Source organism: Podarcis raffonei, chromosome 5 (genome assembly GCF_027172205.1).
Source record: "Podarcis raffonei isolate rPodRaf1 chromosome 5, rPodRaf1.pri, whole genome shotgun sequence".
Lineage (NCBI taxonomy): Eukaryota > Metazoa > Chordata > Lepidosauria > Squamata > Lacertidae > Podarcis > Podarcis raffonei.
The window spans coordinates 52,366,316-52,391,761 of NC_070606.1; the positions used below are offsets into that span (position 1 = coordinate 52,366,316).

The 25,446-nt window shown below is 41.0% G+C and overlaps 2 protein-coding genes across 3 annotated transcripts in view; one reads left to right on the forward strand and one right to left on the reverse strand.

The window, feature by feature from the left end:
• The window catches only part of NRAP (nebulin related anchoring protein), a 68,683-nt gene extending 56,345 nt beyond the window's left edge, over window positions 1-12,338 (forward strand). For both annotated transcript variants that reach the window (XM_053389159.1, XM_053389160.1), the window contains 9 exons: window positions 232-339; window positions 2,176-2,487; window positions 3,778-3,882; window positions 4,693-4,791; window positions 5,829-5,933; window positions 8,354-8,461; window positions 9,041-9,352; window positions 10,329-10,481; window positions 11,924-12,338. In XM_053389159.1, coding sequence (XP_053245134.1) covers window positions 232-339; window positions 2,176-2,487; window positions 3,778-3,882; window positions 4,693-4,791; window positions 5,829-5,933; window positions 8,354-8,461; window positions 9,041-9,352; window positions 10,329-10,481; window positions 11,924-12,046 — 1,425 coding nt within the window. In that variant the 3' untranslated portion in view covers window positions 12,047-12,338. The remainder of the gene's footprint in view (window positions 1-231; window positions 340-2,175; window positions 2,488-3,777; window positions 3,883-4,692; window positions 4,792-5,828; window positions 5,934-8,353; window positions 8,462-9,040; window positions 9,353-10,328; window positions 10,482-11,923) is intronic.
• Window positions 12,339-13,018: 680 nt separating this feature from the next.
• The window catches only part of HABP2 (hyaluronan binding protein 2), a 29,947-nt gene continuing 17,519 nt past the window's right edge, over window positions 13,019-25,446 (reverse strand). The window contains exons 7-13 of the mRNA XM_053389161.1: window positions 25,104-25,275; window positions 22,746-22,840; window positions 20,512-20,761; window positions 19,491-19,633; window positions 18,447-18,581; window positions 15,311-15,456; window positions 13,019-13,706 (exon numbers count right to left, since the gene is read on the reverse strand). Coding sequence (XP_053245136.1) covers window positions 13,530-13,706; window positions 15,311-15,456; window positions 18,447-18,581; window positions 19,491-19,633; window positions 20,512-20,761; window positions 22,746-22,840; window positions 25,104-25,275 — 1,118 coding nt within the window. The 3' untranslated portion in view covers window positions 13,019-13,529. The remainder of the gene's footprint in view (window positions 13,707-15,310; window positions 15,457-18,446; window positions 18,582-19,490; window positions 19,634-20,511; window positions 20,762-22,745; window positions 22,841-25,103; window positions 25,276-25,446) is intronic.

Sequence of the window (25,446 nt, forward strand, 5' to 3'; positions counted from 1 at the left end):
TTATTGTTCTGCACACATGCTGCAAGGACAATACCATGCCCAAACGGTTGTCATTTTTTAATTGCATTGTTGTGACTGTATTTGCTTTGATTGGGGCTTCCTACAGTAGAGTAAAAAAGAAAAGAAAAACAAAATCTAGACGTGCTTGCTAACTCTATACAACAACCAAGAGAAGGTTTCTTCTGTCAATTTACTTGCACTTTAAAATTAAAGTTGCCATTTCCACTTTAGGCAAAATACAGGGAGTCTTGGCATAATCTCCGCGCTCAAGGCTACAAGCTGACAATGGAAGCAATCCCTTTCCAGACTGCCAAGGCCTCAAGAGAAATTGCCAGTGATGTGAGTTGAATTATGCAGCCTTCCATCTTGCCCGATTTTTGTTAACTTCATGTAATACATCGTCTAAAGCAGATTATACCGAATTAAAGCAGCACCATAATCATGTGAGACAAGGATGTGAGACAGAATATATTAGTTATGAATGAGATTCTTTGTGTGAATTAAAAAAAAATAAAGAGTCACTGTTAATCAGAAGCCAAGGCATGCTGAAGATCTTGCGATGGGAATTGGAGAAGGAAAAAGTATCCCTGGATACTCAGTTCCAATTTATCCAAAGTATCCAAAATACTACCTGTCTATGCAAATATTTAATCCATTCCTTTGTTTCCTTGAATAGTCCACCAAAGCAATTAGGGGCAACGAAAGAAAAATAAAATTAAGCATGCATGAAAGGGCTCAGAGTATTGGTGTATCCATTCAGATGTCTTTCTGCATTCATTTTATACCAATGAATTTAGAGATACTAAGCGGCCAAAGGTAATTCTCAACTTTTCTGAAAAATCTCTTAGAAAATCAAGCATTTAGGCGACACCAAACAGTGGTACATCTAGATGATTTTAGACTCTGGACTTAAGGGTCTTGTGTGGGTGTTGGGGTTTTTAGAGGACCATGTGTATTACCTCAGTTGTGATGCACACAATTTCTCTTCTCCCCCTCCACACATTGAAGCCCATGCCTCACAACTCCTGATACATTACAGTAAAATACCAAACAAAACATAAAGATACATTCTGAGCATTTTTGCGTTAAAAAAAAACCTGTCTTAAATCATATCAGTGCCATGACTGCAGACATAAAATGGTATTAGCTTCTCCCTTCCTGATGCTACTTGCTTGTATTTGGGAACGAGCACATTTTTGTTATAAGAAAAGATACGTAATATCGTTTAAAGTAAAAATATTAAAATGAGACTCTTTAATCATGTCCATGCCTAACTGGATGTCACCTGAGTATAAAATGTTATATATAAAAATACAAATAGAAGTTGCTCTGGTGGGCCCTGCGTGCCTATGCCAGCCTTGGTGCTGATGCTGAACTGTCTCTGTCATCCACAGTACTCTGGGTGGTCATGTGGTACAGCCCTAGACTTCGGCCCCAAGGTTCAGTCCTACCTGGGCCGGAGCAACACCAGAAGTTGTGTGCATACATAGGACTGCCAGCTTTGAGCCCATTGCTGCTGCCAAAGTCCAATGGGAAGCTTGTTTGTTGAGAGAACTCCATAAGAATGTTAGACTCTGACTGTTGACTCTCAAACTGTTGTCTCACTGTAGGGAAAGTTACATCCAGTCCTGGCTGTTCCATGTTTATCTAAACCTGGGATGTCCCATATTGCCCAATCCATCCGTTAAAAGAATTAGTGTTTTGGCTGCAGCAATACCACTTTCACTAAAACATAAGGCACCCTGGGCCACAGTGTATTATGTTCATTGGAACATAATACCTGCTTAATGCCAAGGTTGAATTTTTATTATTATTTTTATGCTCCAGTGACAAGGGCCATGCAGAAACATGCATGTGCGATCCGGCCTTATAACAGTGGCAAAACTCTTTCTTCTTCCAAATATTTTCTAAACTATCCTTGCTTAGCTTTAGACCATGTAGAGGGGGGAAAGTTCTGTTTCAGAATATGGTTGTTCAGAGCCATGAATGAAAGATGCGACGGAAGGAAAGATAGACCTGTAATGTGAATTGCATGCGTCTCTTGCGTTGAATTTTACATTGCTATTTCTCTTTTCCATCTCTCTCTGTCTCACAGTTACCTAGGCATAATACCTACTTTTAAAGGATCTGAAAAGCATGAATGCCAGCTAAACAGCATTTCCTTTCCTTTTGCAGCTTCAATATAAGCATAGCTTTGTTAAGGAGAGAGGGAAGCACATAGGTGCCAAGAGCGTTTTGGATGATACCAACCTGCTGCACTGCTTGTATGCCGCAAAGCTACAGAGTGAGCAAGAGTACAGGAAAGGATCCCGAGATACCAGTTCTCAGTACCACCTGCCTTTGGACATGGTGAACCTGGTCCATGCCAGGAAGGCCCAGAATCTAGCGAGTGACCAGGATTACAGGAAGAGGCTGCACGAATATACAGTGCTCCCTGAGGACTTGAAGATGAAGTGGGCCAAGAAAGCCCACCTGTTGCAGAGTGAGGTAAAGAAAGATACTGCTTAGACCTTAATATAAATAGTACTCACAAGGTGATGGCCTGTTTGATTTTGTGACTGTGATTAGCTAAAAAAAGGGGGGGCATGGTGAACCGATGCCGTGGATTGCTATGAGTGAGAAAGAAAGACAACTATTTGCTTCAAAAATCTGCCTGTCAAATCCCACATATGCCTACATGGCTTTCGGGATTCTGTTGCTAATTGAGCTCACAATGTTATGGGGCGGCTATTGTTCCATTCAAAACCAATCACAGAAGCTTGTCTAGATGAACAGTGGAAATGCCATTGATAGGAACCTAGGCCTCAATCAAAGCCCAAGCTTGTCTGCAACCTGTTTGCCTTACTTTACTGTAAGACTCAACTCTATATTGCAACAAAAGGCAACTTGAAAGAGCTCTGTATGCTTTATCTCTTCAATGAAAGCCTCCGAGGAAATGGAAGAATCCCTGTTGGATTTTCCTCTAAGTGTAACAAATGTACCAATTGCCTTTGTTCTTTTCCTGAGGTGAGACAAAGGCAATCTGCTGCAGAAACTGGGAGATCCCAAACTATAAAGCCACCCATTAACATGAGGTTTAGCTTATTGCATTAAGAGGTGCTTCAAAATTCTTTCTGCTCTGCTTTGATAGAGACATGGACTTTTACACTTGGATATTAACTACTAGACAGAATATTTAAAAAGGATATTCTGCCAGCAGTTTAACTATCCAAGTTTTGGCTTCAGGCCGCAGGTAGAGGGTGGGATACACTTAAGGAGCCCCATCAATGGAATTCTTGAGAAAGAACTTCCTGGTAATCTTATTAAATCACATTGTACAACATCTAGCATATGGATTAAGTTGTCACCCCAATTTATTTTAGCTTGCTGTAAAATCTCCACTTTTAATAAGAAGCAGCCACAATATTGTAATACAGCTGAGAATCCAAGTTATGAATACTTGTGTTGATTTTGCGCAAAATAATTTGCATCCCTGAATTGGTCCTTCCTTTTAAAATAGCTTTGTACAGGTTTCAGTACCAACAGGTGGCATCACTTCTTGCTTACGGTTATGTTGATTCAGTTGTGGGAGCTTCTTTTGTATCTTGTATATGATGCATTATTTAATTCCAAAAGGAATGGATGAATGCAAAGAAGCTTGGCTCAATGAGATGATGTATGCGTGGAAAAGACAAGACAAAAATTTAAATACAACTCGAGGAGTCATCGCTAGGCCAAAAACAAAAAATAAAATAAAAATCTGACAAAGTCTAAGTTTGTTTTGTTTTTGTTTGACAGTTTCGCTACAAATCAGACCTGAACTTCATGAAGGGGGTTAGCTGGATGGCTCTGAGATCCCCTCAGATAGAGAATGTAAAGAAGGCTGGAGAACTCATCAGTGAGGTACTGATAAATCTTTCATGGGATGGTATGTCTGTAGGAATTGTTTACCATCAAGGCTCCTTGTTACATGACACTTATGGATGTAGCTTAGCATTTCCTTTTGATGTGAGAGCCTGTTTATACAACGGTTGTACGTTACCAAAGAGCAGTACACAAGATAGGAGTCCACCTGTGACATCCTGCTGCATATTTTCTACCCTGAACAGGAGACTCTCAACAACAAAAACACATAGCAATAAATAAAGACGGCAGACTCGGCAATGGAATGCTAAGCAGCTGATAACATAGTTTTGAAAATTGCATACTTGAAACTGACAGCAAAGTCAGTGGAGAGTGATTCTATCGTGATCAGCATAACTTATTAACAGAGAAAATGTCCTAAATGTGGATTGGAGATCTAACAGGATGACATTTTGGATACAGATTTCTGTTTGCCCAGTCAAAACTATGTGTTTTTCTCTGTGCATCACTGCTATAACATATTGAAATCATTTTGGACAATTGCACAGTAAAGACAAGCGTTGAAAACGACATTTTCCCATTTGTATATCTTTTTGACAAAACGAAATCCATTGGGGATCTCTGGATGTAGCCAAATTATATATGCATTTATTTTGGGCAAGCTATTTCAGCAGACACATAGATAGAACAAACCTTCTCTCAATGTTTCTTAAATGGTTTTTTAAAAAATTATATACAATATGTATTAAAACACACATTTATGTAATATTTCTACATCTGCTGCCACACATATGAAATATTCTGTTTTTAACTCCAGTCTTTATTGCATGTTTTATATTCCACTTATAGACAAAGTATCGTCAGAAACCAGATAGACTCAAGTTCACCACAGTGACTGACTCTTTGGACTTCCTCCATGCTAAGAATAGCTACCTTCAGTGCAATGATGTAAGTTAAGTATTTTTTATGGTGTAGAGCAGTGGTTCCCGAACCTTGTTTTTCCATGGACCACTTGAGAATCGTTGATGGTATTGGCAGACCATTTAATTACTATTTTTCCCATTGTTGCGATTTAGGTGTGCTGTGCTAGATGGTGAATGATTCTTAATTGTATTTTATTGCTCCCCCCCCCTTTCATTGTATTTCATCGAATTACTGATTACATTCAAATTGCAATACAATGAAATACAGCATAAGGAATAAAAGCAGCATTAAAAGTACAATTAAAAATCAGTTCAAATACTTATGGCAGGATTTACCTTATGAACCCTATTAACAGAAGCCCTGTGCAAGGAGTTCCACTCCCGCAACAAAGCTTTCCTCCCATGTGCCCCCTGAAATTGGCTCTGGGGGTTGGGGGTGGACAGAACCCCCAGAATGGAGCACAGGGGGAAGAAAGCGGGGGATTTTTCTGTCTGGCAAACTGAACTGCTTGACAGGCGAAATGATTGGAAGAGCGTGATATTGAAAGTCAAGCAATATCTTGTCTTAGGTAAAGGACCCTTGACAGTTAAGTCCAGTCGCGAATGACTCTGGGGTTGCGGTGCTCATCTCACTTTATAGGCCGAGGGAGCCGGCGTTTGTCCGCAGACAGTTTTTCCGAGTCATGTGGCCAGCATGACTAAGCCGCCTCTGGCGAAACCAGAGCAGCGCATGGAAACGCCATTTACCTTCCCGACGGAGCGGTACCTATTTATCTACTTGCACTGGCATGCTTTCGAACTGCTAGGTTGGCAGGAGCTGGGATTGAGCAATGGGAGCTCACCCCATCGCGGAGATTCGAACCTCCAACCTTCAATCGGCAAGCCCTAGGCTTAGTGGTTTAGACCACAGCGCCACCCGCGTCATCTTGTCTTAAGGCACCTTTAATAAGCATAGGCATAATTTAATATTAAATGCATTGTGTGCTGTAGCTCTTGCTGGAAATAGATTTTTGTTATCGTTATAGAAATTGTGAAAGTAACAAATGTCATTTGTTTTGTCAGAGGCTGTACCGAGCCGCACACTTGGAATCCATGCATGAATATACTCTGCCTCCTGACCATCCTGACTTCATAAGGGCGCGTCTCAATGCGCTCCATCTCAGTGATGTAAGTGATAGATCTTTTCATTTTAGGTGATGGGTTTTGTGAATGAACACAGCTACAATTAGTTGTATTTTGATTTCATATGTACCAGGAATACGTCCGGCCGTCACTTGTCCCAGTAATTCCAGTTTGTAGATAATTTTCTTTTTAGCCTAGGTTGCATTGTTTAAAAGGAATATAGTTGTTTCATGTGTATCAATTCGCAATTTTATTTCATGCACAAATTACAGTACTTTTAGAGGAATTGTGTTTCATTAAATTACATTAAAAGGTGCATTTAGTCAGCTACTGGAAATCAAAATAGAAAGAGCATTGTGCATTGACAAACCTTTACTCTCCTGTTAGAAGAAAAGAATGAGTGAGATGTATTGCTCATGCAGTTAGAACTGTATTGCCATGCACAGATGAATGTCACAGTTGTAAGTCTGATATGTACCCTTTCTTCTCAAAACATTCAAATGGACCAGCATGTATCTGAACTGAAACAGCCAGGGAGAGCATGGGGAGATGGAAGAGTTGGGGGCCTCTCATTAAAAATGAAACTGTTTTTGGTAGATATACAATTGGATCAGATGCCACACACAGAAAGCTGTTGAGAGAGACTGACCTTACAACACACACAAAAACCACATTGGTATTTGTAAAACTGCAAAGATAGCTGTAAATCAAATGAATGTAATGTGTGAGGATGAGTGCAAAAGCTGTGCAAACTGTGATAAAGTAAAATGATGCATGGGGTTTCAGATCAAAGGACCCATGTTACAGAATGATCCGCAACAGCAAGGCAAAAGCTTCGGCAGATTAAAAAGAGAGAGAGGAAGAGGCAGGAAATGGCTAGGATTTGCTGGTGGTTGCCAGATAGAAGCTCCCATGGCAAGAGACACTTCAGATTTGGACTTATGACACAGCTGAGGAGGAACCACAGCTCTTCCAGCCCACCTGATTCCCTTCCACCCCAAAGGGCTTGTTACTCCAAATTTTCATACCCTGATTATTCTAAATAAATTTAAGAATTTATCTGTGTTTGCCCTTTAAATATGCTGTCTGTGGTCATTTTTGGATGGAATGCCTCCCATATTATCTCATCTGGGATAATTTTGGATTCTACTGTCATGATCTGGGAGGAAATAATTCAAGAATTTGATCAGGCGCTCTAAGTATGTTTATCAGAAATTGCAAGCCCACTGGGAAGTGTGGATGCCCCATTTTGTACATTTTTATCTCAGTCTCATAGTAAATAAACATTATTTGGTCAGTAAGTAATATGAGTTGGAAGCCTGGGATTATTTATTACCTACTATCATGTCGAGCAGTCGTTCCCAAGCTAATTTTCCCACAGACCGTTTAAAAAACTGCTGGCAGACCGCGTAATGATTTTTTTCTGCCTGTTGTAGCAATTTGTACGTGCTGTGCTAGATGCTGTATGTTTTTTAATTGGGTTTGTTTTTGTTTTTTCCTTACATTGTATTTGATTGTGTTACAATTTGCATTCCATAGAATTCAAACTGCAATACAATAAAATACCACATAAGAAATAAAATAAGCAATACAAATACAATCAAAAATCAATAAGTATATTTAATACGGACATGCCATGGGCCATCTAAATGAAGCCCACAGACCACCAGTGGTCCATAGGCCACAGTTAGGGAACCGCTGTTTTAGAGAATGTGCCCTAACCAAAGTAGACCCTCACCAAAGTAGGCTATGTCTCTGCTCATTCGCATCCTTGCACCTATGTACAAAAATATTTTATTTCTCCTAAGCTGAATGGCTAAACTTGAGAAACATCTCTTGGGCAGGACAACAATGCAGTATCACAATAACTTCAGACACTGTAATATAAACCCTTGGGATTGAAATGAGACATGTTATCTTCAAAATTTGCATCTTACTCAAATAAATCATATCCAATATTTTATCCGGCAGCTCATTATTTTAGATTAGTTGATGAAACCATCAGGGTATGGAGCTAGCGCAGAAAGCATTAGAAGTGCTTGAAGTAACAAAAAGTGGAGACTTGTAGCACTGACATTCCTACACTGTAAAACCCAAGATGCTACTAGGAGATGTTTCGAAAGACAGAATAGGGGCAGTGTGTCGATGCAATATTGATGTGGCTGATGCATCAAAGTGTCTAACAGAAACCAAATAAGCTGGAATCAATGTATGCATGAAATGCAAAACAAAATCTCAATTTGGGTATTTTTGACTCCCCACCAATGAGACTCTAACCGATGTACAGTATTCTGTACAGTATTCTGTAGGTGGGAATGTTGAAGTGCTGCAGGGCAGTCAGAAAATCTTAAAGGCCTATATGACTGGCCCTGACACAAATGGTCCCATTAGAATCAAATATTTATTACTATAAGAACAAAAGACTTGTAAACTAAGGCATCATCTTTCTTAACTCCTTCCTGCAGAAACTTTATAAAACATCTTGGGAGGAGACACGGGCAGCTGGCTATGATTTCAGATTGGATGCCATCCCCTTCCAGACGGCTAAAGCTTCCAGAGACATTGCCAGTGATGTATGTATTCAAGATTCAGTCTTAGGATCCCATTACAAGATTATTGGAATGGCAGGCTCCTATGCAACCCATGGCTTTTCCTTTGCAGTTTAAATGGAAACACTGGTAGCCAAAGACTTGAGGAACATGCACTCAAACTCTTTCAGGCCAATCTGGAACTGCTAGAAAGCCAGAGTACAGTCCAGATGAATTTAGGTGCACATACATTTTGTTGAATTAATGAGCTTTAAGTTCTGAAGTCTCATTGATTTAATGGAACATCAGTCATGGGTCACATTTTTTGAGCTGTGCAAGCTGCCTTACACCATTGGTTTCCATTTCATCCACATGCTTGTTAATGTATTCATCATTAAGTATGCTATTGATAATAAAACTGTGTATATTCTGTAAATTCAATGGCCATTTATTTCCAGTCAAAAATTGCTCCAACAAGGCAGCTCTGCCCTCTGGATTTAGATGCTAGTACTCTGATTTAGCAAAGTTATATGTCCACATAGAAGTCACCGCTCTCTATACAAAAGTACTACAATAAGGGAATAAAAATTATTTTTGTCTTTGCTCTGTCTCACTACTTTGCAGTTCAGATACAGAGAGGCCTTCCTGAGGGATAGAGGGCAGCAGATTGGATTTCGCAATGTGAATGATGACCCCAAAATGAGGCACTTTCTCAAGATGGGCTACCTCCAGAGTGACAACCAATACAAGAGGGATTTTGTCAGAAACAGAGCGCAGTTCAAGAGCCACATTGACCAGCCAAGATTTATCCATGCAAAGAAAAGTCAACAGTTGATAAGTGACGTCAATTATAGGCAGCACCTGCATCAGTATACCTGTGACCCAGAACAGCTGAACCTAAAGCATGCTAAGCAAGCACACAACCTCCAGAGTGATGTAAGTGCATTGATCTATAGGCTAGAGCAGGCATGGTCAAACTTGGCCCTCCAGCTGTTTGGGGACTACAACTCCCATCTTCCCTGGCTAACAGGACCAGTGGTCAGGGATGATGGGAACTGTAGTCCCAAAACAACTGGAGGGCCGAGTTTGGGGATGCCTGGCTAGAGTCTCGTTCCAGGGCTCTATACTCTGTACCAAAATTCTGTCCTTGAAACATACATAACATGCCCCCCCTTTAAAAAAGAATACATTTTAAAGAGTTTGGCTGGTAGAAAAGAAATGCTAATGAAAGACCAAAAGATGCCAGTAAGGAGTGAGTTAGCATCCCATTGCCCTGGAACAATGCTGCTTCTATGCAGTTTTGAGGAAAGGAAATGGTGGTTCATGAGCTGCTGAAAAAAGTGTTATATTTGCTACTAACCACAGCTTGTGGCAAGAAAAAAGTGGAGGTGGAGGGAGAAACAAAAGGGGGAGGCTACTTAAGGGTGAGTAGTTGCTCTCCTACCTTGCAATTTCCTACCACCTTGAAAAATTTGAACATCCCCTCCTTTCACTGCTTTCAAAGGGAATTGTGAAGTGGTGGGACCATTTGGTCTCAACCCTAGTAAGTAATTTGAAGTTCTGGAGAAAAACAGAAAGATACAGCAGGTATGCTTGTCCCACTCTTCCTTGGATTTCTAGTAGCCCTCATATGATTTCTGAGGTTTTAGAAGTGACGTTCAGTTAATAATAAGGAAAGAAATGTTGACAAACTGTGGAAATGCACAGCCTTTCGTACATGCTGCCATCCACTTCTTACTTTGTAAACATCTCATCATCATTATAGAATTCTTAGTGTTTGAAATAAATGAATCAAGTCCCGACAATGAAGGAAACTGAAAGCTAAGGTGCTGTTCTATGCAATTTACTTCCCATCTGATTTGAAGTGTGCACAGTTTATTAATTCCGTGAGGTTTGTGTATTTGTTTTGCAGGTCAAGTACAAATCTGATTTGAACTGGATCAGAGGCGTTGGCTGGACACCTCCGGGTTCCTACAAAGTGGAAATGGCCAGGAGGGCTGCTGAGCTGGCATATGCTCAGGAACAGGAACCTCAAGGAACTTTGGATCAGAACAATCTGAAAACTGTACGTGAACGAATAGCCCCTTTCCTTCTAAGCACCTAGGATGCAGAATCCCAAACATAAGGCGGAGTGCTTGTTTCCCACTCTGTGTCATATAGAAAAGTAGTTTCGTGGCAACTGCTCAACAAGGCAGTTTCGGGTATCAGCAGAGAGATTTAATTAATGCCCATATCCTTATAAAGTATTTTTTCTACTATTAGAAAAAAACAGTAGAAAAATTTATGTGAATAAAGTTTATACAGTCAAACCTCGGTTCCTGAACGGCTCCGTTTTGGAACGTTTCAGCTCCCGAAGGCTGAAAACCAGGAAGTTAACGCTTCAGTTTTCAAACTTTTTCAGAAAGCCAAACGTCCGACATGGCTTCCACTTGAGGGCAGGAAGCTCTTGCCACCAATCAGAAGCTGTGCCTTGGTTGTCGAACGTTTTGGAAGCCGAACGGGCTTCCGGAACGGATTACATTTGACACTCGAGATTCGACTGTACACCCACCAGGCACAGATAATATTGGGTAGGGAAATGAATTAACTGCTCTTAGCATGCAGACACACACAATGCTTTTAGAGCAGTGGAGCTTTTCTAGAGGACACTCTTTGCCCATCCCAATGACTGATCATTCCAAAAGCACACATCCCGTTCTAGGGTTGAGTTCTGCAAAAAGATTCTGCTGTAAGATTGCAGCAGAAATAGACTGAATGGCTCGTTTACCCTGATGTCACCAATTTTATTTTATTTATTATTTTTTCCACTCTAAAAATAAGGCAACAAATTAATGGATAAAGGACATGTAGAGGTTCCTGCAAGCTTTAAAAAAGGCAGCCTGTTGAATCATGGCTGGAGGGACAAGACTCAGCTGGCATACAACATTTTAGTTGCAAAGCAAGACTCACACAATAGTTGAAGAATTCATTGTGTTTTTACATCACACAAATCTTCATTCTGACATGTGAATAAGGCTTGCAGGTCTTCTGCTTGTTGCAAAGTCAGTTCCTGTGCAATCCCGTACAAGCCTCCTGAGAGGTTTAATGGGACTTACTGCTAGGTAAGTGCCTATGGGATGCATATCACACCCACAACCTTTTGGCTTCAATGCAATGGTTCTTCCAAGCCTAATTTCAGTGGGGAAGGGCTGTTTGCAGGTAACTGAGAAGCCCTTTGTGGACATATGTGCACGCACAGGTGCTGCATTAGCAACACCTGATCTGAAGCATCTACAAGAAGCTTTTGATTCGCACAGAGGCATTTGGATGAGGAAGCTGGAGTAACCCAGAAGTTGCATCTTCCCTAGAAGTAAGACCATGTTGAAGCTAACAAACCTGTCCAACCCCAGAAAGATGGCATTAGCAGAGCTTTAATGTTTTGCCCGATAAAGTACTTTTTAATAAATGGGAATTCTGCAAATTTGTCTTTGTAAGTAGCTCACATTCAGTATCTATTTTGGTTGGCAGGAACAGGCAGCTGGAGAAGGATCCCAACAAGTGAGAGTCAATCCTGATGCTACGGAGATCTTGCAAGTCAGGCGGAGAAAAATGATGTCAAGAAATGAACTGAAACACAGACATCAGCCTTAAGAAAATGCATAATTTTTTTCAGCTTGCTGTGCAAGTAGACCCCCCCCCCCAAAGCATAGGCTGCACCAAAGCGGTTGAATTTGCTAAAAGAAAAAACAACAGTGAAACCCTACGCAAATAATTTAATATTGTTCTTATATTTTTTTTGCATGTAAGTAATTTTTAAGTGTTTGTTATTATGAAATGTAGTATTTATTTCTGACAGCGATTGAAATTAGTACTAGATGACTGGCAGGCTCAACTTTGTACTAAAAATTAATGAACATGATTTGTTGAAAGTAAAATTATTTGTATTGAAAATAAAATAAGAGGAATCACTTTCCATAAATAATTTGTTTTGGTATTTTAATGATAGGGTTTTCTTGGTTTATGAAACCTTCCTGCATTCGTTTGAGCATTCTAAAGTGGTCTATGTGACTCTTGATAATTTTAAGTTTATTATCCTTGAATGGGTGAGCATGTAAGAGCAAGCAAAATGTTGATGTGTGGCTTTGTTATAGGCCCTTTTAAGTGGAGGAGAATGAGTTCCTGAGTGTGTGATTGAGCTTCTATGAATGGGATGTGAAAGTTGTATATAATGTTTGCAGACAGAGTGGTGGATTTGGACAAGCAAGCTCCAGATTCAAACTCAGCTGCTAAGCTCCCCTGACGTATATTGGGCTAGCCACTATATTTCAGCCTACGAATCTGACTAATTTTTCAAGATAAAATGGGGATTAGGTCTGCTATCCTGAACACATTGGAGGATAAAAATATAACAAATACTTTTTTTAAAAAAATGGCATTTCGTTCCAAGTGTAGGCTATGTGGTTACACATGCCACTGTATAATAAACTGGTGAAAGCTAAGCCAATACTCTAAATCCTAAGAGAGGGTGTCAGGGTTTGCATTTTGAATAAAACATGGCATGTTTTGAATTATCCAGTGGAACTTGAAATTCTTGGTGCTTAAAATCCTATTCAGAAAATATAGTCTTGCAGACAGTCAATTTATTTAAATACCACATTTCCCACAGATTTGTGGCTCAAAGAGGCTTACCAAAATGAACATTCAATACAGTAGTACAGTAACCATAATACACAATTCAAAATTTAACATCACTACAGCAAAGAGTTCAACAATTCATTCAAAGATGTCAAAGGAAATTAAGCATAAAGCTTATGAACACAAGGCCAATTAATATTCAAAGGCAACCCTAAAACTAATAGCGGTAGTAACAAACAACCCCCATGGCTTGTATACTCCTAGACCACAAAGTCCAGAACTTCTCTTATGAAGATTCCTAGGAGGAGGTTGGTGTATGGCTGGTGGAAGCATAATCATCCCACACATTTCTACAAAGAAGGAAGTGAGTTAAATGGTGTGTATAAGAGTTCAACCTTAATGCCAAAAAGACAATTGGAAAACTAACTTCCTTATCTGAGAGTAATAGGAAGGTATATCCGTATGTCTTAGGCTTACCTTTATTTTTCGAAGGGCTTTCCTAGATATCAAAGCTAGACTCGCGTTGAATTTTTGTACGAATCCAGTTGAGAAATCTTATCACGTGGGTATAGACTCCAGGTTTTTGTCTTAACCCACAGTGTTCTCCCCAGCTCACAATTCCATAGACATAATAAGAGCCATTTTTCATGCAGGTTAGAGGGCCTCCTGAATCTCCCTAACAACAAATAAAATAGGTCATTTAATTAAGTACAGTGGTACCTCAGGTTACATATGCTTCAGGTTATATACGCTTTAGGTTACAGACTCTGCTAACCCAGAAATATTACCTCAGGTTAAGAACTTTGCTTCAGGATGAGAACAGAAATTGTGCTCTGGCGGCGCATGAGGCCCCATTAGCTAAAGTGGTGCTTCAGGTTAAGAACAGTTTCAGGTTAAGAACAGAGCTCCAGAATGAATTAAGTTCTTAACCCGAGGTACCACTGAAATTCAAATATGGACCAACAGTAGTTTTATTTAATGCCTAAACCAGGGAGACCTCAAACCTGAGGTCTCTTCTGGAGCTGATGGCATGGACTCCTGGCCCAGACTTTTCTTCTTCTGTTTTGTCCTCAGCACAGTAAGTGGCCCTTGCGAAAGTGGAGGGCAGTTGTCTGCGATGGACCTAGGCATTGGGTGGTCTTTTCGGAAACTGAGGATATTAAATCCCTGGCCTTGGATTCTCCATTTCATTGCACTTATGCTGCAGTTCTAAGATGGCTGAGGGAGACAGAGGGGTTCATCTACGTTATCCAGTGCCGGCAGGACAAAAGTGAGCATGGATGAATACTATTCAACTCCATTCTTTTCAGTTTCCTTTAGAAATGATGGGAGAGAAATGGTCTGGCATAGTTTAATCTATGATGTGGGGGCATGTCAAGCAAATCCAGTTCTTCAGTGGCAGGCCCTGTGGCACACTCCATTTCCAGGCCTACTGACCTTGGAGCTCTGATATCAATAGAGTAAGGGCCATAAAATTTCATTGGTGGCATGAGTGGGAATCTGGCACTCCTTATGGCTCCTTCGATGCCCTCGGAGAAGGAGATTCAATGCTTCCTTTGGCACCCGGAGGTGCAGAGCCCACGTTTTATTAGTAGTGGAATTTCCAGCATGATATATTTGTGTGGTGGTAGGCCTTTCATGTTTCAAGGAGTCCTGGGGGGATGTAGCGAGTTTCCATTCATTCACAAAACGGGAGGGTCAGTTCTGGCTATGCTCTTCAGAGGACAACACACATACCCTTCTGTGGCTGCTCCGCTAAATTCTCCAGACCTCAGAAGATATATTTGATTTTACTGATATTTTCAAGTGTTAGTAGATTGCATGATTTGCTTGTAAGCTGCCTGGAGCTAATTTGATAAGGCAGGGTAGAAGTCGGATGGGGGGAAAAGAAAGTAAATAAAGCACATATTCGGTACCACAGATATTTCAGGCTAGCAATACAAAGAACCTGAAGAACATTAAACGTGGTGGTTTGGGGAAAGGAGAGGTGCAGGGATCATGCACCTATGATGTATTGGGACAGGCCTTATCAAATGACAAAACTCCCAAGTCTGCAGCTGAACTTCTGCGTCTCCCATAGGCTTGCCTGTCACCAGAAGAGCTGCTGTTTGTTTGAAGGACATGCCTCTCACATCATGTTGAAAGGAAGGAAGTTGTTGTAATGTATCTGATACAAGAAGCAGATACATATGTAGTACCCTGCCAGACATTACTCTGCATAGCCTATTTACATTTTGTTAAAAGAGAAATTAGTGTTCAAATACTGAAAAAGCAACAGACCTGACAAGTATCAGCGCTTGTTCTCTGAAGATTTCCTGCACAAAGCATGCTTTCATCCAGTCTGTTATTATGTGCACTTCGTGCGTTACACCGCACCTGGGAAATCAGCTTTACTCTGGCATCTAACAGCTGATGAGATGATTCACCTACAGGATGCAGGAAAATGAAGAAACTCTTAACTTCCCTTCTTCCCTCTGCTAAATCTTTCTTTTCAATCTATGGGATAATAGAATTGTGCCTGGGCCTAAGATATGATCATCTGCTGCAAGGGAAAGCCACAACTCTGGCAGAGCAGGGTTAGGAAATGAACAAGCCCAAAGAAGGCTATCAAGCTAAAAACAGCTTTTGACAGTGAATTTCTGTTACTGCTGCATAGGAGTTAGGCACCTCAATAGTGTTTTGTCTTTGAAAAACCTACATTGTGTTGTATTTGCAAGATGTTGACTGACCTTGGAAGATTCTGGCCTGTAGACTTTACATCTGCAAAGGTGCGTTAAATCAGAACTCTTTGAGTCAAATCCTGACATGTGTTATGTTTACTCTGGGATCGTTACATCAATAATTTCCATGTATTGATCCATGAATATAATTTTGTCTTCTTTTGGGACCCTTTGCTAGGCTTGCAAGTTATCTCCATAGCCCACCTTTAATAGTGTGTTTGCTGTTGCAGATGTCACAAACAGGAAACAGGTTTGAGAGAATTACCACTAGATCCACAAATGAAACAAGTGGTGGCTAGAGTCATAAAATCTTGAGCAATTAAGTCAATTATGCATGTTATGCAGAAGAATTATTCAGCTCTGCATCTGAGAGATGTCTGTGCTGTTCAATGGGGAACATTATTTGCTTTCATTATTCACATAAATGTGGTGTGCTATAATGATTAGGATTTGCATTGCAAACAAACACATATCAACCGTTGCAGATAAATACACTGATGCCATCAAGCAGAAGGTTGGAAATATCTATGGAAACAGAGATGTTTCACGCATCCCATTCCCCAAAATATTTTCTTGCTAGCACATGCCATGCAAGTGTTTCCTGGTTTAATCAAAAGAAGCCAAAGTGTCTCAATTTGCATGTATCAGAAGATGTCACTTGAGAACCCCTGACATAAGGCAAAGGGATGTATCCTAAAGAGCTCCCATTCATGGAAAGAAGAAAAAGAACAGTTTGGATTTGATATCCTGCTTTATCACTACCCTAAGGAGTCTCAAAGCGGCTAACAATTTTCTTTTCCTTTCCTCCCCCACAACAAACACTCTGTGAGGTGAGTGAGGCTGAGAGACTTCAGAGAAGTGTGACTAGCCCAAGGTCACCCAGCAGCTGCGTGTAGAGGAGCGGGGACGCGAACCTGGTTCACCAGATTACGAGCCCACCGCTCTTAACCACTACACCACACTGTGAACAGAAGGGGCCCTTCCATGAATAGCGCTCTCCTTCCAGTCATGGATCTAACCACATATTTGCACAGTTGAGTTTAACATCGTAATTTTAAATTAGCAAGGCGAATTTGAATTGCAATTCTAATGTCTTCATTGGTTGACCGGGCCTTTTGTGACACAAATGAATGGATTTATCGGAATTATATGTGTACAATGCAATTCTTTGCTCAACTATGAAGCTCCCTGGGAAGCCTTGGTCATAAAACTAGCTCTTTACTTCAGCTAAGTCATGGGCTGTTGTGAGATTATTATTTTTTAGGGAAAGGGCAGGATACAAGCAAATGTTTTTTTAAATTGGAGTCATTTCTGGCATCAAAACAGATCAGCTATTCACTCTTGGGCAACATTCATAGACGGTGGACTGTGAATGTGGTAGTTTGCAAAGGAGACTGTGACATGGAAGAATGATGTTTTATTAACTCGTATCATCAGCACATAATCTATCAAATCTGCATACCAGATGCTTCCTACTTTCAATATGAATTATATCAAAAGATGTATATACTTCATATTAGATTATATTGCTCATAAAACATAAGGGTACTTTTGGGAACATGATTGACACATTGTCCACCTGCAATTTTACACCAACTCATTAAGCGAAAAGTGAAAAACTGCATTTTTTTCAGAAAGGTCTCATTATCTTATTTTTAAGCACAAGAATAATTTCCTCCTTCCAAGGAACTCACAGTATGTCACAGAGGTTTAGCTGAACTTGAATAGATTTGGCAGTTCTGTTTCAATATGCATCCAGAAATCCAGATGCTGCTTATCAAAAACTTATCCAAACCAATAGGCTGGAAAATACTGTCAAAGTTCCTGGGTTTATTTCCGAGATATGGCTCAGAATCTTTATCTGGAAGCACATAGACTCATTCACTCTGATTTGATTCTTTGAATGAAGTTAAGATGATAAGTGGCATATGACAGAGAAAGGGACAAGGAATTTGATGGGAGGTTTGCCCTAAATACCACTACTTCTTTTATTTTTTAAAAGCTCCAAACAGATTTGCACATTCTGAATTTTTAACAAAGTTTGTTTTCAAAAATTGCTTGATTTTAAAATGCCTGGTCTAGCTATTCATAATCTGTAGCATATCTTCTCTGATTGAATTGTTCCGCAGGAATAATGAGGGGTGGTTGGTCTTCCTGAACATGTTCCCTGGCCAGACAATTAGTCATCTTATCTACAGCCAAGAATTTGGGAGAACAGCCAAATATAATCAGGAGTTTGGGAGAACAGCCAGGTATAATCATCCATTTGATTTAAATGTGTAAACGCTTAAGTGGATGTCTATATCCTTCTAGAAACATGGACACCTGAAGGTATGTGACTTCATACTAGAGAAGCATCCTCTGACATCATATATCTCTCAGTGTTGGGAAAGGTAAAGCATCCTGTTCTCACACTGGCGCACCTCAGTAAGCAGCAGTGACCCATAGTGTTGAGAAGCCAGGACAGCAACAGAGCCCAGCCAGCCGCTATGGAGAGACAACCTTGGCAAAACACAGACTACAGGAGGGTGGTAATTCTAGTCCATCTAGGAAACAGTGATGACCCTCCTATCTGCAGCAGCAGAGGGATCTCACTAAAGGCCAAATTGGGAAGAGAGGAGGAGGAATACAAAAATTAAGAGAGATTTTGTCAATGTATTAACTATAAAGGACTGCACCATTAAACAATAGCTTACCTGTTTCAGTTTCTCCCCAACCTGATATATAGCATTCTGTGTCATCAGGAAAAGCAGAATCAGGCAAGCACACTCGTTTGACGTATCTTGTTTCCACTGCACAGTGGCCATCAATTGGTTTCAACTTCAACAAAGCTGTGGGCCGAATGGAAGACAAATTTTGTGCAATAAAGATGATGACATGTTCACTATGAACAGTATCAGGAAAGTAATAAATAACATATTCTCAAGCTTTCTTATTTGAATACTCTTGCTTGTTAGACTACTTAATTTGAAATTATAGAATGGTTTTCATTTCTCTGTTGCTATCTTAGGGTCACCAAGCTACACGTTTTCCCTGATTCTTCCCTCTTGATTGTTTTTAAATACGAAAAGCAGCTGTGGGAGCCAAAATGGGAATCGGACGGTTGGCAGAGGAGTTGGCAGCTTGACCCCTTTCCCTTCCCAAAGTCCACTGAAAATCATCTCCAGCTGGTTTTATTCCTGTGGTGGAGAAGATAAGTTAACATCTCTCTTCTTCTATAGGTGACAAACCATCTGGGAGAAGGGGGTGATTTTGAGCTGACAGACAGCAGGTAGGGAAAGGGTTAAGGAAATATCATGGATCTGCCAGTCCTATGTCAGAAATAAATCTAGGTCAATAGCATGCAAAGCTGGCTAAGGAAGCAACCAGATCTGTCATCAAACTTAAGCATTATTTTCCCTGATTTCAAACAGATACAGCTAAGTATTTGTAGGCTTCTCACAACCTCATCCAACTTGTTTCTCAGTCCTGGGAATGTTAAGTGAGCAAAAGCATCCCTGAAAGGCTTGCCACTTCTTTTTTATACAAAATGTAGAAATTGAATATATTTTTATGGAAATATTAATTAAACCTATTTTCTGAAGCTTCGGGGAATTTGAATGTTTGTTCCACTGCTTAACTCAAGTCAGAATTATTTTATCCATGATATTTAGCCCACATCAAAGTTATTGAGCCTAATGTCCACTATCTCCATCTTGTAACCACACTGACAATGATTTGAACATTTGTAAGCAACTTGCCAATATCATTGTATGGGACATCCTCAATTTCTTCATAGTGTCCATGTATAATTATCTTTTCCACATCAAACTTCTGTTCATAATGCTCTTTCCTAAGGAGATCTTTTTTCCCAAGGACCACTTCAAGGGTGTGGGCATCTGTCCTATGAAAGAGAGAAAAATGTCACAAAGAATGATCAGTTGTAATTATAGAACCTCAAGAGATTGCAGAGATAATCCAGTTCAACACCTATACTGAAATTCTCCATCATAGAAACTGTCTCTACCAGACTTAACACTTGGCAGGCTTCCTGGGTACTCATACTTCAGCTAAAGCCTAGGAGAAGACATCATGAAGTAGCTCCTTCCACAGGCCTTTCTCAGACCAGGAAGCCAGGAAATCGCAGAGTTCTAGAGAAATGCTTATTAGAAAACACACACAAAAAACCTTGCATTGCTAAGGGAAGCTCAAAACTCTACTCTGACCAAAATTCTAAAGAAATTCTCAAGTGCCTTAGAATGAGGCAGAAGAAAATGGAAACCACGTCTTCAGGGGGAGAAACCTTTCAAGAAACCAAAAGACAGATCTTGGTTCAGCACTGCTAGCCAATCAGATCCAAGTCATGTAGAGCTACTCTCATCTATTATATGGGAACCTGAATGCATGAATGTGGACTTTTCTATGTCCATGCTTTAAGTGGGGTAGGTAAGACATGCTCCTTTTAAATATATATATTTTGGTAAGTATTTTAGTTTCAATTTATTGCTGTTTTTATATCTGATTTTAATATCGCTGCTATTTCTATTCTGCCATTTTGAGCAAAAATGTTGACTAAATCATAATCACGTATAAACCATACCGATAAGGATCTATTCATAGACTCCAACCCTCTGCAATGCAGGAATCTCAACTAAAGCATACAGGTCAGATGGTCATTCAGTCTCTGCTTAAAAACCTCCAAGGAAGGAGAATCCACCACTTCTTGAAGGAAACCATTCCACTGCCAAACAACTCTTAGTGTCAGAAGATGAATTTGCTTACAAAACACAGTGTGCCGCAGTAAGAACCCAACATGGTTCAATCAGTACTCCTCCACAGAAGTGTCCTTTGGGGAAAAATATGCCCCTTGAAACCTTCCTCTGAACAGAGGCTTGCCACGGATGTTTGCCAGGAGTTGACTTGGCACCTCCATAGATTCTCTTTAATGGTCTTTCTGTCTCTGGTCTTCCACATGTATTAGGTCTGCTAGCCGCTGCAGAATTCTTGGTGACTGTATTCCCAGAGGACTGTGCTGCAATACAAAAGAAACAACTGAATATGGAAATGGTATAATGGCACTGTCTCTGTTACAAAGCCTCTCTCACTCCAACTTTTTCTCATTTAACATAACAACTCATAAACAGACCCTTCCTCCTTCCTTCACTTTCAATTTTGTTTTTCAGGAGGACGCTTCAGGCAGTCTGCACAGCTAGATCTGGATTCTCTAAGTGTCACGCAAGACTTGCACACTGTGCTTTGACCACTGACACAGCACAATCACTGGAGTTGCATCTTACCGTATTGGCCTGAATATAAGCCCCACTTCCCCCCCAAATTCTGACTGTGAAAAGTTAGAGTGAGGCTTATATTCGCGATCTTATGGTATGCAGCCAGGAGTGTGGGGCAAACAGCGCCAGGAGCATGGCAAAGCAGCTCCCCCCCCCCCCGCGCATAGTCCCCTGTCCTCTCCCCCAAGGCCAGGAAGGGAGAGAGCGAGGAAGGAAGGAAGGGGAAAGGCCGCTGGCAACGTAGCCCCCTCCCCCAGTATGCAGCCAGGAGCAGCAAGGAATGCAGCAGCTTATATCCGGGTATTTTTTCTTTTTTTCCCTCCCCCGCCCCCCAATTTTAAAGGTGCAGCTTATATTCGGGTGCGGCTTATATTTGGGCCAATATAATAACTCAAGGCTTGATAAGACAATCGGGAAAATATTGCAGTATTATGAGCTATGATATAGAAGTCTGGCCCTAATTCTGAAAAAGTTTATATCTTCAAAATAATTGGCAACATCTGTCATATCATCACTTCACCTTTCCTCCAAGGAGCTCAAGATGGGATACATGGTTTTACATGGGAACCAGGCAGAGGGCCTTCTCAGTAGTGGTGCCCGCCCTGTGGAACGCCCTCCCATCAGATGTCAAGGAAATAAACAACTATCTGACTTTTAGAAGACATTTGAAGGCAGCCCTGTTTAGGGAAGTTTTTAATGTTTCATGCTTTATGGTGTTTTTAATATCCTGTTGGAAGCCACCCAGAGTGGCTGGGGAAACCCAGCCAGATGGACGGGGTATAAATAATAAAATGTTGTTTTTTGTTGTTGTTGTTGTTGTTGTTGTTGTTGTTGTTGTTGTTGTTGTTGTTTCTTCTTCTTCTTCTTCTTCTTCTTCTTCTTCTTCTTCTTCTTCTTCTTCTTCTTCTTCTTCCTCTCTTCTTTTCTTTTTGTAGAATTTCCCATTGCAAAATAGCAATATATTAATTAACATTTCATAAACCTCTCATTTCAAATATATTACAATTTTTTCTCACACATTTCTGTATTTCCCTTCTAATCCTCACATTAGCCCTGTGAGACAGGCTAGGACCTTGCCTGCCCAAGTGAGCTTCATCGCTGAGTGGAACCTGACCTCCCAGGCCCTTACCTAACTCTAATAACGAAATCACACTGGTGTAGCCATCCTGAAACGACAACAATAGCTAAGCACACAAATACAGAAGACAGGGCCATATTCAGGAACCTAAGTGAGTAGGGCATAAATAGAAGCAATCCCTTCTTCCTATGTTCCTGAATATACCTTTCAATTATGAAATAGCTCCCCACAGAAACTGAACCTTGCAGCATCAAAGCTGTCTCTCTCAGTGCATGAGTATAATTCCTGAAAGATCCATGTAGAATATTATTCCTTCATTCTGTGAATGGTTTATTTTCTGCTGTACTGTTTCATATTTCATTTCCTCTTACATCTCTTGATGATAGATATCCCGATACCTGTTATTTGTTTGGCATACTTCTCCATGCTCTAAAGCTAACAGATCCTAAAATTTCACTAAACTCTTGGGCAGAGCTTCAAGAGGACTATTTAAAAAATCATGCTAGAGTCATTACAGTTTTGTGGGCTGCGTTCTTAAAGGTAGATGGATGGAGGGTGGGGTGGGGGAATAATCACAATGCCTGTCAATCTGAATTACTGCTACACCTTTCACATTCTTTTGCCCCACTTTATATTATTACCCACCGTACCTGTTTTTGAGCACGCAGATACATCACAGAAGTCCCACTTCAATTTGTTATTCACACTGACAAAGCACCAGGGCTTTTCGTCACCATCTGGGTTCCTGGAGGAGGAGGTTTCAAAATTCACCAGTCAGAAGAGCGTAATGTCTCAAGAAAGAAAGTTACTAATTGAAGTTCTGAAAGATAGGAGAACTGGAAAATGCTCGCACAAAAGCACAAAAGATCCAGATCTCCCCTAAGCAAAAACTGTGCCTGAAGGGATAGCATGCCTTATTTTTAGGGTGTTGTCTATGGCCATTGTTTTTACAGGGTCACCGGTATACTGTGGTATATTAGGAACATTTAAAAAAACCAAGATGGCCCATATAATCCAGCATTCTGTTCTTACAGTGGCCAACTGCATGCCTGTCAAAAAACTACATGAAGGACACAAGCATCATCATCATCACCATCAAGAATTATTTATTATTATTATTATTATTATTATTATTATTATTAAGAATAATAAATACACCACCCATCTGGCAGTGATGGTGAGAGTACCACAGAAGACTCTCGGAAGTGGACCTCAGTGTCTGGGCTGAATGATGGGGGTAGAGACGCTCCTTCAGATTATACTGGGCCGAGGCTGTTTAGGGCTTTAAATGTCAGCACCAACACTTTGAATTGTGCTCGGAAACGTACTGGGAGCCAACGTAGGTCTTTCAAGACTGGTGTTATATGGTCTCGAGAGCACTCCTGCAGTTTTCAACAACTGATATTCAGAAACATACTGCCTCTGCCCATGGAGGCACAGCATAGCCTTCATGGCTAGTAGCCATTAATTTGTCTAACCCTCTTTTAAAACATCCAATTAAGGTAAAGGTAAAGGTACCCCTGCCCGTACGGGCCAGTCTTGCCAGACTCTAGGGTTGTGCGCTCATCTCACTCTATAGGCCGGGAGCCAGCGCTGTTCGCAGACACTTCCGGGTCACGTGGCCAGCGTGACAAGCTGCATCTGGCGAGCCAGCGCAGCACACGGAAACGCCGTTTACCTTCCCGCTAGTAAGCGGTCCCTATTTATCTACTTGCACCCGGGGGTGCTTTCAAACTGCTCGGTTGGCAGGTGCTGGGACCGAGCAATGGGAGCGCACCCCGCCGCAAGGATTCGAACCACCGACCTGACGATTGGCAAGTCCTAGGCGCTGAGGTTTTACCCACAGCGCCACCCGCAGAGCATAGCCTTCATGCCTAGTAGCCATTAATTTGTCTAACCCTCTTTTAAAACATCCAAATTAGTGGCCATCAATGTGGAGTGAGTTCCATAGTTTAACTATGCATCGTCTGAAGAAGCACATTCTTTTATCTGTCCTGAATTTCCCAACATTCCACTTCCTTGGATGTCCACAAATTCTAGTTTTGTGAAAGATGGAGAATCTGTAACCGGTTACCTGTCACACCACAAAACATTATGCATTTGTGCCAGGAGGAGACTGCCTGTCCACAAGCACAAGCATTATTAGGAATGGCAACATTTTTACAGTTCACACTGCCTACCAGTAAGTGATAAGTTTTTGTACAACCAACAAACTTAAGAGACACTGGCATCACTTAATAAGTTGCATAAATGCATAACATACATCTTTGCCAGCAACCTATCAGCATTAATAACTATCCGGTAATGTGTATATCAAGGGACGCAGGTGGCGCTGTGGTCTAAACCACAGAGCCTAGGGCGGCGGTTTCAAATCCCTGTGACAGGGTGAGCTCCTGTTGCTCGGTCCCAGCTCCTGCGCACCCAGCAGTTCAAAAGCACAAAGTGCAAGGAGATAAATAGGTACCGCTCTGGCAGGAAGGTAAACGGCGTTTCCGTGCGCTGCTCTGGTTTTGCCAGAAGCAGCTTAGTCATGCTGGCCACATGACCCAGAAGCTGTCTGCGGACAAACACCGGCTCCCTTGGCCTATAGAGCGAGATGAGTGCCGCAACCCCATAGTTGTCTGCAACTGGACCTAACAGTCAGGGGTACCTTTACCTTTTTAATGTGTATATCTCCAGCTATCAGAGACATAAACAACAGTGGTCAGGGGTGCCAACTTGAATAAAATATTGGGGGGGGGCAGGTAAGCCCCACCCCACATAATTGATCACATGACAACCATCCCAGTGTTGGGGTAATAGCCTTGGTGTCTTGGTAGCCAAGAAGAATCAGTAATTATTTGCAATGAAGATCACAGAAAAGAAATGTAATTGAATTACACTGATATAGTTCACGCAGATACTGCATTTTTGGAGGGGGGAAGAGCGGACGTATTTGCATGCATGGCATTGACATTCATGGAAGTGAGAGAAAGAAGGCCTTCCTTGATGAATGTGCAGTAGATTACCTGCAGAAGTTATGGTCACCAAGGCCATAAGAGGCAGCATCTTCAATAAATGCATTATAATTCCACTCCAGGAGACGGTGAGAATTCCAGTGAAGACAGGTCTTATGGAGAATTGTTTGACTGACATTTCCTCTGTATGAAATACCATTTTCTTCAAAACAGTCATCAGGTCCTACAAAAGGATTGCCTTCTTAAGAAATGTGCTCTCTCACCCACCTACCCCTACACTATTCATTTAAAGCACTCTTATACTACTTGAAAAGTCACCTGGGACCTGTCGTTTGTTAAGGTGTGGATACCATAGTTGTGTGGTGAGTAAACTGCAGTTCCCACAATTCTTTGG